The sequence below is a fragment of the Anolis carolinensis genome, chromosome 2 (assembly GCF_035594765.1).
Source record: "Anolis carolinensis isolate JA03-04 chromosome 2, rAnoCar3.1.pri, whole genome shotgun sequence".
Lineage (NCBI taxonomy): Eukaryota > Metazoa > Chordata > Lepidosauria > Squamata > Dactyloidae > Anolis > Anolis carolinensis.
Window position 1 is genome coordinate 121,706,310 of NC_085842.1, and position 15,396 is coordinate 121,721,705.

The following is a 15,396-nucleotide window of genomic DNA, read 5'->3' on the forward strand; positions in this document are numbered from 1 at the left end:
TATGATTCTATTTAGAATAATTTAAAAACAAATCTGAATACATATTCTAGAAATGTGTGTTTGTGTATCCATTTTCTTGCATTAAGAAATTAATCAATTTTAAAATACATTGAAGATTGCCTCTACAAATGCCTAAAGGCCTAAACTCTGAGAATCAGTATATAATCCTCAGTAATGGTAAGACCGATTCTGCAGTAGCTTCCTTATGTATAAATAAAACTGCATCTTGAATGGCAGAGCTTTTAAAAAAAAATACGGTTCTCTATTTATGTGGGACATCTGTCACCTATCTATCATCATCATCATCATCATCATCATCATCTCTCTCTCTCTCTCTCTCTGTCTCCCTTTCTCTCACACACTCATACTTGCATATTTCCCCCCAAATACTGAATGCATGAATGAAAGAACTTCATCTGTTAGGATGTTAAGGGTCATTAGGACTGTAAGATGACAAATATTTAGAAAACAATTAAAGTATATTTCCCAGCATTGCAAAGTACACTGTATGGTTTCTGAAAACTGAAGCAATAAAATTGTCTATGAATTACAAGTATCAGAAACTGTCCATAGAGCTGACAGAATGTTACTAATAGGAAAAAGACACAAACATTTTTAAAGAAAGTAAAGAACATAGGCCTGATTTATTATTCTGTTTGTGCAATAATGCCAAAAATAAAGAAATTAAAGCTTTTTTTTAAAGAAAGAAAGAATAATAATAAAGAAAATGACTGACTTCACTGAAAACCAAAAGAGAGAAAAGATCCAATTGAAAGAATAGGCATGACTTGATAATACTGGCAAACTCTTTTACAGTGAGGTCCTTGAGGGGAGAGGGAATGACTGTGATAGTGAGTTACATAATGATGTGGTACTGAACAACTTTTGTGTAAGAACAGTTACCGTATATACTCATATAAAAGTCAACTTCATGTATTAGTTGAGGCCAAAATTATGGACCCTTGGATATATTGAGGCTCATTACACAGAGAAGGAAAAGTGCCAACTACTGTTTTCCTGCAAAGGCATTCAAAAAGGACAAAAGAGAAAGTACAAGGGATTTTTGCTTCTTTTTGTCCCAGAATGGATTAAGCCCTTGCTTTTCACCACTTTACTCAGATATGTTTCCTTTATTGATAACAGTTAAAGTATATTATTTATATTGATTCATTCATAAGCTGACCCAGGTTTTTCCGGTCAGTTTTTTTGACTAAAATTTCTAGACTTAAACATTATGTACAGTATTTACAAAACACCCCAACTGCCTTATTCATTTTGGAATTACATCAGCGGTTCCCAAACTTATTTGGCCTACTACCCCCTTTCCAGAATAAATATTACTCAGCGCCCCCTGGACAGGAGGGCGTGGCTTAGAGGGGTGGGTGTGGCCCCTGCTCAAGAGGGCGGGGCTGAGCCTCTCCCCTAGTCCAAGATGCAGGGCTGGGAGGAGGAGGGGGCAGAGCCACAAATGGGCGGCCAGGACTGGGATGGGTGGAGTTACGAGCTCTGAGGCAGGGCTGAGCTTCTATTCCTGTCCTGCAGCACCTGCCAGGGCACAGGGGATGGGGCTAGAGGAGGGGGCAGGGCCTCTTCCCAAGTGCCTAATGGGGCTGAACTTCTATACCCCGCCCCCATGCTCTAACAAGCGCCTCAGGGGAGGTATACAGAGACTCAGCCCTGTTTGCACTCTTGGGAAAAAGCCCTGCCCCTGCCCCTAGCCCCACCCTTTAGTCCTAAAAGGCCTCTCAGGAGAGGTATAGAGGCTCAGCCCTGTCTCAGGCTCTTGGGAAGAAGCCATGCCCACTTCTCTAGCTCCATCCCCTGCGTCCCAACAGGCGCCTCAGGTGCTCAGCCCTGTCTCTGGCACTTGGGAAGAGGCCCCGCAATGCATTTGGCCTTGCCCCCGTGTCCTAATAGGTGCCATCACCGCCCCCCTGGATCGCTGCAGCACCCACCGGGGGGGGGGTAGTGCCCACTTTGGGAATCACTGAATTACATCCACACATTTTTGCCCATTCATGGCTCAAACAGGGTCAGATTGAGTTTTAAAAAGTCCCATAATGTTCTGAAATAAATGCAGGAGAATATCAGGCAAGCAGAAAAGATATTGCAAAATCTGTAAATAATTTTTAAGAAAAATCTTATACAGCCCGCTTTCTGATGTATTAATAATCCATCTTATCCCTACTGAAAACATTCTGGTTTAAAATATGTTCCGCTTTTATCTGTCAACACAGTTCTTTCAAAGTATGTGATGTGGGATATTCCCAAAATTAGTGGGCTCAAATTGAATGTGGAGTGGCCGAGACAAGCCAATCATGACCCAGGTGCAATGATCATTTCAAGAAAATGAAGACACTTAAGTCTGGCTACTTGTATGAAGAGTCTGTATTTTCCTTCCAGGAATTACTAGTATCATGCCACATTACTAAATCAACAATCATAACAGACAATGGGAACCAGCTTATTTCTGAAAAACCTGTTTCTTAGATCCTCAATTCTTATTTGGCCTCTAGTAGTCCCAACCACATTGCTACCCGATTTAATCTCAACTGTTAAAATATCTTTGCTATATTGTCTCCAACAATACGATGTAACATAAGGAGAGGCGGATGAGAAATACAATAATAATAATAATAATAATAATAATAATAATAATAATAATAATAATAGTATTATTATTATTATTATCAACACAACGACGTTGTATGGCACAGCAAACAAGATAGATATGCTGGATTTCGTTTCGCAAAACCACAAGTCGAACACTTCCCAAGTGTCTAGGACTGTGTGATGTATTTTCTGATGATGTGTGCAGATCCCAGTAGGGTGGCCTTTTGCAGTTGGCAGATGGTGATTTTGTCAATGTCTATTGTTTCCAAATGCCGGCTGAGATCTTTTGGCACGGCACCCAGTGTGCCCATCACCACCGGGACCACCTGTACTGGTTTCTGCCAGAGTCTTTGAAGTTCAATCTTGAAGTCCTGATAGCGGCTGAGTTTTTTCTGTTGTTTTTCATCTATGCGACTGTCACCTGGGATGGCAACATCAATGATCCAAACCTTGTTCTTTTCCACAACTGTGATGTCTGGTGTGTTGTGTTCCAGAACTTTGTCAGTCTGGATTCGGAAGTCCCACAGTATCTTTGCGTGCTCATTTTCCAATACTTTTGCAGGTTTGTGATCCCACCAGTTCTTTGCTGCTGGGAGGTGGTACTTGAGGCATAAGTTCCAATGAATCATTTGGGCCACATAGTTGTGCCTCTGTTTGTAGTCTGTCTGTGCGATTTTCTTACAGCAGCTGAGGATATGATCAATGGTTTCGTCGGTTTCCTTGCACAGTCTGCATTTTGGGTCATCAGCTGATTTTTCAATCTTGGCCTTAATAGCATTTGTTCTGATGGCTTGCTCCTGGGCTGCAAGGATCAGGCCTTCTGTCTCCTTCTTCAGGGTCCCATTCGTGAGCCAGAGCCAGGTCTTCTCCTTGTCAGCTTTTCCTTCAATTTTGTCAAGGAACTTTCCATGCAGTGTTTTGTTGTGCCAGCTGTCAGCTCTAGTTTGTAGTGCGGTTTTCTTGTACTTGTTTTTTGTCTGCTGTGTTTTGAGGAGTTTCTGATTTTTGACTTCAATCAAAGCAGGTTCTTCACTTTGCTTGACATATTCTACCAGGGCATGTTCTTCTTCTTTGACTGCTTGTTTTACTTGTAAGAGTCCTCTGCCCCCTGATCTTCTAGGCAGATATAGCCGGTCAACATCACTGCGAGGGTGCAGGGAATGATGAATGGTCATGAGTTTTCTTGTTTTTCTGTCCAAATTGTCCAGTTCCACCTGTGTCCAATTTATAATGCCAGCAGTATATCTTACGACAGGTATGGCCCAGGTGTTTATGGCCTTGATGGTGTTGCCTCCATTGAGCTTGCTTTTGAGAATTTTTCTGACCCTTTGTGTGTATTCTTTGCTGACCACAGTTTTCACATGTTCATGCTTGATGTTGTCCAGCTGTAATATGCCCAGATATTTATAGGCCTCTGGCTGGTGACACTTTATTGTTTGGCCATTAGGCATATTTATGCCCTCACTTTCAGTGATTTTTCCCTTCTTCAATGCCACTGTCGAACATTTGTCCAAACCAAACTCCATGTTGATATCAGTGCTAAAAATTCAGACAGTGTTGGTCAGAGACTGGATTTCAGTTTCCGTTTTCCCATATAGCTTCAGGTCATCCATGTACATCAAATGTGAAATTTTGTGAGAATTCTTAGATGTTTGATAGCCGAGATTTGTTTTTTTGTAAGATTGTTGACAGAGGGATCATGGCAATAATGAAAAGCAGACGGGACAATGAATCTCCCTGGAAAATTCCTCTCCTGATGTTGACAAGTCCATAGCTTTCATTTCCAACAAACAGTTCAGTTTTCCAGTGCTCCATCATGTTTTCAATGAAGGTGCCAACGGTTTTACAAATCCCGATGGCGTCCAGGCACTTGATGATCCAGCTGTGTGGGAGTGAGTCAAAGGCCTTTTTGTAGTCAATCCACGTCATGTGAAGATTAGCTTTTCGGCTCTTACAGTTCTCCAGAATCATTTTGTCAATCAATAACTGGTCTTTTGTGCCCCTGCTTTTCCGTTTGTTGCCTTTCTGTTCATCTGGCAAGATGTTTTTTTCTTCAAGATAGTCTTGAATTCTGTCAGCTATGATGCCAGTCAGTAGTTTAAACATAGTGGGCAGACACGTTATTGTCCTGTAGTTTTCTGGTGCTGCTCCTTTTGCTGGATCCTTTTGCATCAGGTATGTTCTTCCAGTTGTTAGCCATTCACTGATACTTCCTTTCTGCAGCATCTCATTGAATTGTTGGGCCATTTTTCCATGTAAACTAATCAGATGTTTGAGCCAAAATCCATGAAGTTGATCACTACCAGGCGATGTCCAGTTCTTGACTTTTTGCACTCGTTTGCTGATCATTTCAGTTGTTATTTCCATCAGTTCCATTTTGTTCTGTGAGAACAACCAAGAGCACCTAACCCATTAGCATTATGGAGAATCAAACCCAAACGAAGTCTATACTGGCTCGGTCGTCGCCCAGGATAAAAAGGACCGCGGTGGATGCTGCTGATTCTGGACATCCATCGACAAGTGGGCTACGGAATCATCAAAACCCAAATGAACAGTCACAGAAGCGGAAAAAATATACAATGCCAGAAAACCGCACAATTATTATTATTATTATTATTATTATTATTATTATTATTATTATTATTATTATTATCTCTCTGAAACTGGTGCTTCAGAGAAAGAAAGCAACATTGGTGGAATGTTAATGGCTGCCTTGTACAGTGAATACACTTCAGAAAAGCAAAATCAGTTCTATCCTTTCAGCAGTTAGATCAGCAGATCATACAAACAAGTTGTAGAATTCATAGGAAAAAAGTCAAAATAGCTGATGTATCAATCCCACCATCAAAGGAAAAACATTCTGATTTAGGTGAGGACGTTATTCACAATTACTTGCAGGAGGCTGTACTTTGAAGTTTAGGATATAAAATGTGTGTCTGTTTGACAGATATACTGATTATCTATTTAAAGTGGAATAGAGAAGAAATGAGACCATACATTTTCATATAGATTGGGAGAAAGAAAGAAAAAAGTCCAACCCTGACAATATTCTGATGCATTTAGTAATTATGACAAGTGACACCAAGTAAGGACAATGGAAAAAAGACATTCATATTGAAAAAAATGTGTTACATGCGTTCCTTGAATTATCATCTGACAAAAATCTACTGTTGATTTTTTTTAAAAGCCTACATATGATTAATTACGCTTTCAGTAGAAGCTGATAAAAAGAAAATCCCTCTCTCACAGTGGAGAACTTAAAATTTGATCAATGAGATTTATGAATACTCAATTTACTTTGTATTGGGTCTAATGTGGTATATGTTAGATACAAAGGAAAACAGGCCTTTTTTGTTGTTAGTGAAAAAATGCAAAGCTTTACTATTGAAAAACTGAGTTACGGAACCCAGTGCAATAGTTCTTCATACAGGCCCTTAAGGTTTTGCCAAGTTCAATGGATCCAGAATACATCTCTGACACTAAAATTTTAAAATGAATCTTCTAATTCTGGCCCATATCAGAGTTAAGTATGAATTAATGAATGAATGAATCAATCAGGATCAAGATAAAATACCAGATGTTCATTGTGCAAATATGACACCTTTTAATTAAGACAGTTACTGTACAATTTCAAAAGGATAGTATAATGAGCCTATTGTACACACGACCTGTTGAGTATTGAATATTGAGTATTAGTCCAAAAAGAAAACTAAAGGACATTAGTTTTAGATGCCAAAAAGCTAACAGAGAATGAGAGACCTTAGAGTCAAAAACAGATGGGACAATATACATACAATGAACATCTACACTTAAGAAATTTGTCATCTGCATTGATACAGAAAGCAGGGTAAGTGACTATAAACATCAACATTGGAATGATTAGAAGGAAACCATGAGGAATACTAAAATAACTCCAGTTATGGATAATCTCCCCCCAATGGATTGTCACCTTGTCGCAGTGAGGGGGCTTGCGTGTTCCAATGAACCTGAGGGCACAACCACTGGAGTCATGCACTACCAGGAGGGGTCACAGGGGAGGATCCAGACCAAGCACAATCCGAAGACCCTAAGACCTCAAAGGTGGAGCAGGCAGAGGATAACATGGTACATGTTACAACGGCTGTGAAGGCGGAAGAAGGCTGCAACAGAATGAGAAGCCACTGTCCTCGCTGGGACCTCACTCTGTGAAGACTGTGTGTTGCACCGACCTCCACACATTAAAAAAAAATCACACACAGACATCTTCCAAGAAAAATAAAAACAAACCAACAAAAGTCCCATGGCGATCAGCGAGTGGCGACGGGGGCAGGGACTGTGAAATCTGGAAGCCCCTAGTCACAGACTGGCACATGGGCGGTGGATATGGACTCAGTCACTCTACCTCAAGGTTCGAGGCAGTTGAGTAGTCCGGCAGCTGTATCCATGACTGATCAGCCCTTTTTAGGATCCGCTCTGCTCACCCCACACAGGGAAGGGGCTAGAAAAGGTGCCCTAAACATAGTCTGCCTCTGTTATCCCTGACTGGACTGCCACGCCCAGAGGGGTCACCACTCTGCAGCCAAAAAAGAGAAATGAACACCACCTAAGAACCCACCTCCAAGATCCCACAATTGGAAGATCATCATCCTCGAACTACGAGGGATCGCCTAAGTAATTACGATGGATAATCTCCTGCACCTTTTCAAAACCCATTCTTTAAAAAAAAGCTTCAGGTACCCTAAGTACCTAAAGCTGAGTCCTATATACACTCATCAAAATGTAACTACCAGGGGTGTGCAAAAATAACATTACTCCTTGTAAGTCGTATTAAATTCATTACATTCATGGATACAAATTGATATCAGAAACATGCAGGAAATGTGGTGGTGGTGGGGAATTTAAGAATCAAAACACTCACCAATCATTTTTGTTAAGATTCTGTAATATTCCGGTGCCTCCCAAAGTCAGTTTAATTTTCAGTATAAGCATTAAGCAACTTTGGTAAGCCCATGAGGACATTAAGTGTTTTAAAAACCAAGGCTGTTTATTTGATCCAGTCACTATAAGGAAAGACAGCTGGGGGTGAGGTAAGCAGAGTTGGGTGGGAGTCTGACAACACAGCATTCTGGGAAATGCAGTTTGGGAAGGCGAGGCCCCCTGTGGTAGAGAATGCAAAAGGCCCACATTTCCCAGAATGCTACATTTCCCAGAATGCAGTGCTCAGCATCAGAAAGCCCCAATGTCACCAGCCATTTAGAGTCAGTCTAATAATAATAATAAATAAAATGACTGAATCTGAAAAGAGGACTAAAATAACAGCACCATGGACACCAGAATCCGTGGATTCTCAAGTTGCATTATATATAATGGCACAGTAAAATGGTGTTTCTTATATAAAATGGCAAAAACAAATTTACTTTTTTTGGGGTGGTGGTGGTGGAATATTTTGAAGGCATGGATGGTTGAATCTATCGATAGAGAGAACCAACTGTATTTTGGACCAACAGCACCTACCCTCCAGGCAGACAGACACTGATAGAGACAACCCACTCAGTTCAGCTTCATTGGGAAGTCTAGAGTTATAATCATAGAATCATAGAATAGTAGAGTTGGAAGAGACCTCATGGGCCATCCAGTCCAACCCCCTGCCAAGAAGCAGGAAATCGCATTCAAAGCACCCCCGACAGATGGCCATCCAGCCTCTGCTTAAAAGCCTCCAAAGAAGGAGCCTCCACCACAGTCCGGGGGAGAGAGTTCCACTATAAAACTGGCAATATAGTATTTCTCATATAGTCCATTTTAGCCGGATACATTATAGTATTTCTTATATAGTCCATTATAGATGGATACTGTTACAATAAATATAAACAATTTTACACTGTGGTTTAAGGAAGAAGTGTCTTGTGGTTATACTAGTACTATATTGTGACTTTTACCTATACAGTTTATACTAGTGGTAAGCAGAATGAACAACAAACTGTTGGACAGTATACATCAAGTTGCCTCCTGCCTGACCCTTAAGCTGTTTCTCCCTTCTGATTGTAGTATAGGTTACTTTCTGCCACCATAGTTGAAGTAAGATTCAACTGCTAGTATCATGCAAATTGTGCAAACAGGTAGAATAACAGCTCTAGAAGTAAAATGGTAAAAAGCAAAGTGAAATGTATAGTATTTTAATAATAGAACTAAGGATGCAATATTTATGAATTTTCTGTTATTCTACTTCTTTGCACTATTTGTGTGATACACCATTGCATCCTTTGTAAGACACTCTCCCTTTGTAGCTCTCTGCATAATTTCCAACATGCATCACTGATCTTTTACTGTAGTATTTAGAATTTCATACAGCATATTAGAGACCCTTTTATTTGTGATCTGTTGTGATGGCATCAAATTCCAGACTAGGTAGAAGGCATTATTTCATAAATGAACTGTTGACTGGGATCCAACTGTACTACTGGCAGAGCATAAATCTCTAATATCGGTGGCTGCACAATGCAGCTTGACAGTGTTAGTATATCCAAACACACACACAAGCATTGATTAGAGAACACAGGGATTCCTGGACACTATCTGAATGGAGTTCTGCATGTGGGAAAAAGGAACAGCTTTTACCCTACCAGACCTCTGGTGTACTTGTGGGAGCTCTGGAAGGATGACAGCTGTTTCTTTTCCTGTCTGGACAAATGCATGTGAGATGGTGCCCAGTCTTCTGCCCACTGATTCTCCATGCAAACACCCACCTGAGGTTGTGCTGGAACAAGGAGGAAGGTTATTGCATGAAGAGAAACTGGAGACCTTCCACCACCACAACAAAAGTACACTGATAAAATGGTAAGTTATACCAGTGTATGTCACCTATAGAATTATGGCTCATTATGACCTAACTCCAAAATTTGGGAAGGCCCATATTTCATTTGCTGTCACTCCAGCAATAATGAATTACACTTAATTTCCCACTTCTTTTATCCCCTCTTAAATTTATCTGGCAGTTGTAGCAGAAATGCTATAGAAGCCTGGTGATAATGCATCCCTTTTGCTGTTGAAGAAGGATTCTGGGCACAAAGACCACTGGGAGACTGTGTTTCCCTATCATGCTGTGGATGCATTCACAGGATTTCCTTGTTGTAAAGAGCTATTGTTGACATCAATCCAAAATTTTGAAACAATGAAAGGTTTCAAGTGTTTGGACCTCATGTATCAAGTGTTAGGTATGTGAATGCCTGTTTATATGCATGCAATGTCATTTAGAGTGGAAAGATTGGGGAGGGCAGAAATATCTGAAGATATTTAAAATGAAACATTTTTAAACCTCCAGGCCCAAAACAAGATAGGGTAACATCCTTCTAAAAGCAGAATACTGTGGCTAAGAGGGCTTCCAGAGTTGTATTTCAAGATAAAATAAAAATGTTATCTAATGATTTGCCCTTCTAAATACCTTGTGTTAACAGATCTAAAATTCTACTGTTAAAAAAGCACAATCCATTTCTAGCCAAACAAAAAAAATATTTGTAGAAAGGCAAGTGATAAAACACTGATAATACTTCAGCTGCAGGTATTATACTCTTAAAAAAGAAAAAGAAAAAAAAAGGGGGGGGGGAGAACACATTTCGCAATAGTGTAGCCATTGAGGCAGAATACAAGACTTCGCACAAATCTTATCTGAGCAATCAAATATATATCCATTTTATTGTGTGCACAGTAACAATGAAATCCTATGTGCCCCTCTTCAGCATTATGCCCTATTGGATTCAACAGGGCTTACTCTATGGTGCACGTAGGATTTAAATGGAAGAAAAACATTACAGAGACACATAGGAAAACACTTCAAGGAACAAAGACATTAACGCAAACATAGGAGAAGGTAAACCTTTTCGGAAGAATTATTGACTAGATACAAAGCTGATATAAAATGACAGTAGTCTTGGAATTTGCCCGTACAGGAATAAAAAGAGACCCTGCCGCTACTGAAGTGCACAAGGCCAATGAAACCAGCCCACATCTCCTTGGGATTATTGATTTCAGTGTTTGTAGACTGCATTAGAAGCATGCTATAAACTTCAGCCTCGCCTTGAAATATGTGGAAGATAGAAGGGTATTTCTCATTCCAAATGAAAAGCCTTTCCCAAAAGGTTTAGCTACTCAAACAGATTGAAAAGGACACAACAACAACAACAACAACAACAACAACAACGTCAAAACCAATTCACTGGCAATAGGGTTGTCACATTAAAGTCTTCAGTTGCCATCACGGTTTCAATTCGCCTTTTGCCTTTTTAAACATCACATTTCCCAGTCAAGAAATGTAAAAACTAAAGTTTCTTTTCAAATATTTCTTGAACATTTTTAAAAGAACTAGCTAACTAAATGAGTGACACATGGAATTGGAAAGCAAACATTTATGCTGACACCAAACTGCATATTCTCATGGATAGGTGTGACTTCCCTCTGCTTTTTTTTTTTTTAGGGTTGGGGGGGGCAGGCTTACAAATAAAGATGTAATTTAGAATAAGAAATTTTATACTTCTTTTGAACTGCAGAAGTGGGCTATCAGTTGCTCTCTGGGTTTTCTATGTGTGACCTATATTTGAAGTGATAAATGAAGTAACTCAGATTTAAAATACAAAACGGTCAAAAACATCTGAAGCAATATATGTTTGTTATTACTTTCTTGGCTGACATATCACAGTGGAGATGCAATTGTGTTAGTCATGGCACTCTGCATGATGCCGAAGCTGTACTGAGCAGCATGCTGTTAGGAAAGGGTATACCAGCACGATGCAGCATTGGCTCGGCCCTCCCATGCTGTGTTGGTCTATAGGCAAACACCATGACCACTGTCACAGCACAACATGTGAAAATACTAGGGAGCTATTTCTGTAACAACGGGAGTGCCGTTCCCCCTCAACTTGACCCCTGCTCTCGATGGCTATTGTGGTGATGTGTTCTGAATGGAATACTTAATAAGCAGGTAGCCTCAGATCAGGAAGTGTGGTGGTGGTGGAAGAGGGAGAGTGTTAATTGAAAAAAATATAGTTAACTATAGTAACCAAATATAGTTTGGTTGGAAGTCTCTTTCTGTATGATTATTCTTAGATGAAATAAATAGCAGACATTCTGTGAAACAATAATTTGCATCAATACCAGATATAACTTGGTACTGACTCTGACAAATCCACAAAGAAAAAGCAGACTAGTCTCAGACTGTTAAAATGACAGCCTTTATTAGATTAAAGCTCTATTCTTTTAGCAAATCAAGACTATCTTTTTATCATCCTCAGACTTGTTTCCTGTTGCTTGGTAGATTTTATGAGATGCTTTCCAGATCCTTCTCTCCCCTCTCTCTATCAGCCTTTTTTTAAAGAAAACAAACAAACCCAAAACCCCACAATCCTCTGTTTTAGATTTCAGAAGCACAAGAGACCATAAAGGGACAGCCCTCTGCCATTCACAATTATAACTATGCTTCTACAAGTTATGAAAAGAAAGCAATATGTGCCTGTTTCGGTGGCTGTCGTTTGCCTACCAATGGTGCAGTGCTCCCCATTCCAGCCCTCTCGGCATTCACATTTCCCATCTTTACAAGTTCCATGCTCTGTGCAGCGGGGATGGCAGACACGTTGGTCACAGGCTACCCCTGTCCAGCCCTCTTCACAGCGACATGCTCCACCAATGCAGACACCATGAGTGCCACAATCTACAGAACACACTTCTGGAGAGAAAGAGAAATTATTGTCCAGCATTGTCACGAGCAGTAGAAACTTTATGAATTTATGGGAAATGTATGGCTTGTAAACAACACATGTAGGAGAGCACACTTTTGGAATTTAGGTATTGCAGTAGTTCTGTCTGTATGTCCTCACTCAAGTTGGTGCAATTCTGCTGAAAACGTTAAGAAAAATGATTCATTATCACGCTTTTCCCCCAGCGCGGGACCCTGCAAATTGTGAGATGTGGATAGATAGCCCTGGCTCCAAGACTGTTCATAAATAATATTTCATGAGTTGAACTTTGCATCATTAATTTATTCAGCATAGAGGATTAGCATCCCTTATCCAGAATGGTTTGATCAGAAGTTTGTTGGATTTTTAAAATAATTTTTAAAAGCGTTGGAATATGTGTATTTGCATATGTGGACAGAATGAGATATTTTGGAGATAGAGCCTAATTCTTAACAAAACCCGCATTCATGTTTTATATGCCCTTATCTACATAGTCCAAAGATAATTTTATATACAATATTTTTAATCATTTTGGGCATGAAACAAAGTTTGTGTATACTGAACCATCCAAAACTAAAGGTGTTACTATCTCAGCCATCCATGCAGACAATTTTGGATTTTGGAGTATTTTGGAATTCTGGATAAGGAATGCCCAATCTATACTCTAAGCGGGCAAGTCTCCATTTAAATGTATATATTAATAAGTTGGTCCCCCACCCCTTTCTTAATATACAGCAGCATCCTTCAAAATGTAAGTTCTAAAAATTAGGTAAATTGAAGGAGCTCACCTTTTATTCCATTTGTCATCAATGGACATCAGCTAAATTGTTGGTCACATATCTTTTAGTATAAGACAAGATGAAGGAAAAGGAAAGGGGGAGAAGGAGGGATAAAACAAAGACATTCTCGACAAGATCTCTAACAAAGATCATATTGGCACTTGAAAAGGTGAACAAATATTCTTGAGATTGTCTTAAATGTAGTGACTAGGGCTCAAATTGTGTATATCTGCTGGTAGAAAAAAACTTGTCTAATGGAGCCAAAGAGTAGGTGATTCTTCTCTTGAATAGACCCTGTCTGACCACTTCAGAATATTCTTCCCCCATTCAATTTCCATCCCTCTGCACCATCCCAAATTCTGCACCCACCCACACAGAAATGAAAACAAGGTTACAAATGGGCTGCCCCTCCTGTGTTAGCCAACAGAGCCTCTTCCATCAGCAAGGGCACACAACTGGATCCTGGTCCATTTCACAATGGGTAGGATTAAAGAGTAAAATGGAATTAGTGATCTTGTACTACTATTACTACCACTATTAAGGTTCAAGTTAAAATGAAAAGATAATGGTTCCCATACCTTGGTCTTTTACACATAAACACACAGAGAGCAGTATAAGATACTAAGCTTTTTGGACCAGAGTAAGAATCACTATGAAAATCTGTGGGCAAAAGTCTGGACTCAGCATTACAACTGAATTGCTGATTTGTGTTACCCTGACTGAGTAACAAAAGACTCACCACACAGATGCTGGGAGGTTAAAACAAATGCTACCAATCAAGTGCTTTTCTTACCAACAGAGCAGTCAGGACCCATCCAGTTAGGATCGCAGTTACAGAGGCCTGTGTCAGAGAGGTATGTGCCATGCCCACTACATTGGTCCGGACACTGGGCGCGAGGAAGCTCACAATTTAAACCTCCCCAGCCTGGGCTGCAGAGGCATTCTCCATTTACGCAAACACCATGGTTGGAACAGGAGGGATCCAAGCAATCAACTATAAAAGGGATGGGGTGGGGGTAGAAAGAAAAAGAAAAGAAAACAAGCACTCTGTGAAAAAGGTCAGTGCACAAATGCACAGTCTGAATTGATACCACTTGATGGATCCATGCTCAGCAGGTTGCGCCTTGCTGCAGTGAACTGGAGCAAACTCATGCAGTTGTTAGTTAGACTATCTTTTCAGTGAATCTGGAAATATAAAAGGTCACTTTGCTGGCTTTGTAAGAAACTTGAAAAGCCGAGTTTAGCTGGAAAAATAAGTGTGTGTTATATGTCTAGCACCACACGTTTAGCACCATATGTCTAGCATGCCCACAAACAGAAGATATTTCTTATTGAAAACAAACAACAGTAAAAGATAATATTCTAAATACTGGAACCCTTAAGCAGTTTTTATTCAGCTGAAATTCTGTAGATATCTTAATGGCAAAAATCTCTACATAACAATTTATGCAAGCAAAAGTCATTAGTATCTAATCCTTGGTATCTGACTACAATATGTTTCAAAATAATTATACTACTGCTTAGAAAAACTATCCAGATAATAAAAAAATATTGTGAAGAAAAAAAAAACTATCCAGATGAAAACTGTCAGAAAAAGCAGTGATATAATTCTCTAAAGGCTCATTTTAGCACTTGGAAAAGTGAAACATTCAGGATTTTTCTTCCTGATCTGATCTCAGTTCTCAGCATGGATCTCTACACAGCCAATATAATAATAATAATAATAATAATAATAATAATAATAATAATAATAATAATAATAATAATAATAACAACAAGAAGAAGAAGAAGAAGAAGAAGAAGAAGAAGAAGAGGAAGAAGAAGAAGAAGAAGAAGAAGGATTTTATTTCTTACCTGCCTCTCCTCGTGGCTTGAGGCAGATTACAGAATAATTAAAACACATAAACATTATAAAAATTACATTATTATACAATCTGTATATTAATATGCAGATTAAATTATAAAGATTATACAGATTATTTAATCTTCTCAATCACCTTGCCAAAAAAAGAAAGGGTAGATATTGGTCTGTAATTATTAAAATTCAGGGGATTCAATGAAGGCTTTTTCAGCAGAGGTCTAACTACTACTTATTTTAAACAAGATGGAAAGTTCCACTGGAAAAGATGTACAATGGTGAGGCAGTTGTTTGAACTAGTGCGTGCCACCTTCATTGCTGAATATGAGTGACAAAGCATGTGTGATTGCATGTTCTCTGCTTGCATGTACAAAGCATTGTAATGTTTTCAGATTAATATACATAATTACAGGGCTGTAGCTGGGGGGTTCAACCCCCCCCCCCC

The 15,396-nt window shown here is 39.5% G+C and overlaps 1 protein-coding gene across 18 annotated transcripts in view; it reads right to left on the reverse strand.

Moving 5' to 3' along the window:
• The window catches only part of tenm2 (teneurin transmembrane protein 2), a 1,150,537-nt gene that overhangs the window by 135,360 nt on the left and 999,781 nt on the right, over positions 1 to 15,396 (reverse strand). For 14 of the 18 annotated variants that reach the window (XM_062973910.1, XM_062973906.1, XM_062973905.1 and 11 more), the window contains 2 exons: positions 13,887 to 14,087; positions 12,092 to 12,304 (listed from right to left, as the gene is read on the reverse strand). In XM_062973910.1, the coding sequence (XP_062829980.1) occupies positions 12,092 to 12,304; positions 13,887 to 14,087 (414 nt within the window). The remainder of the gene's footprint in view (positions 1 to 12,091; positions 12,305 to 13,886; positions 14,088 to 15,396) is intronic. The other 4 variants (XM_062973904.1, XM_062973902.1, XM_062973903.1 and 1 more) reach the window with 3 other exon arrangements.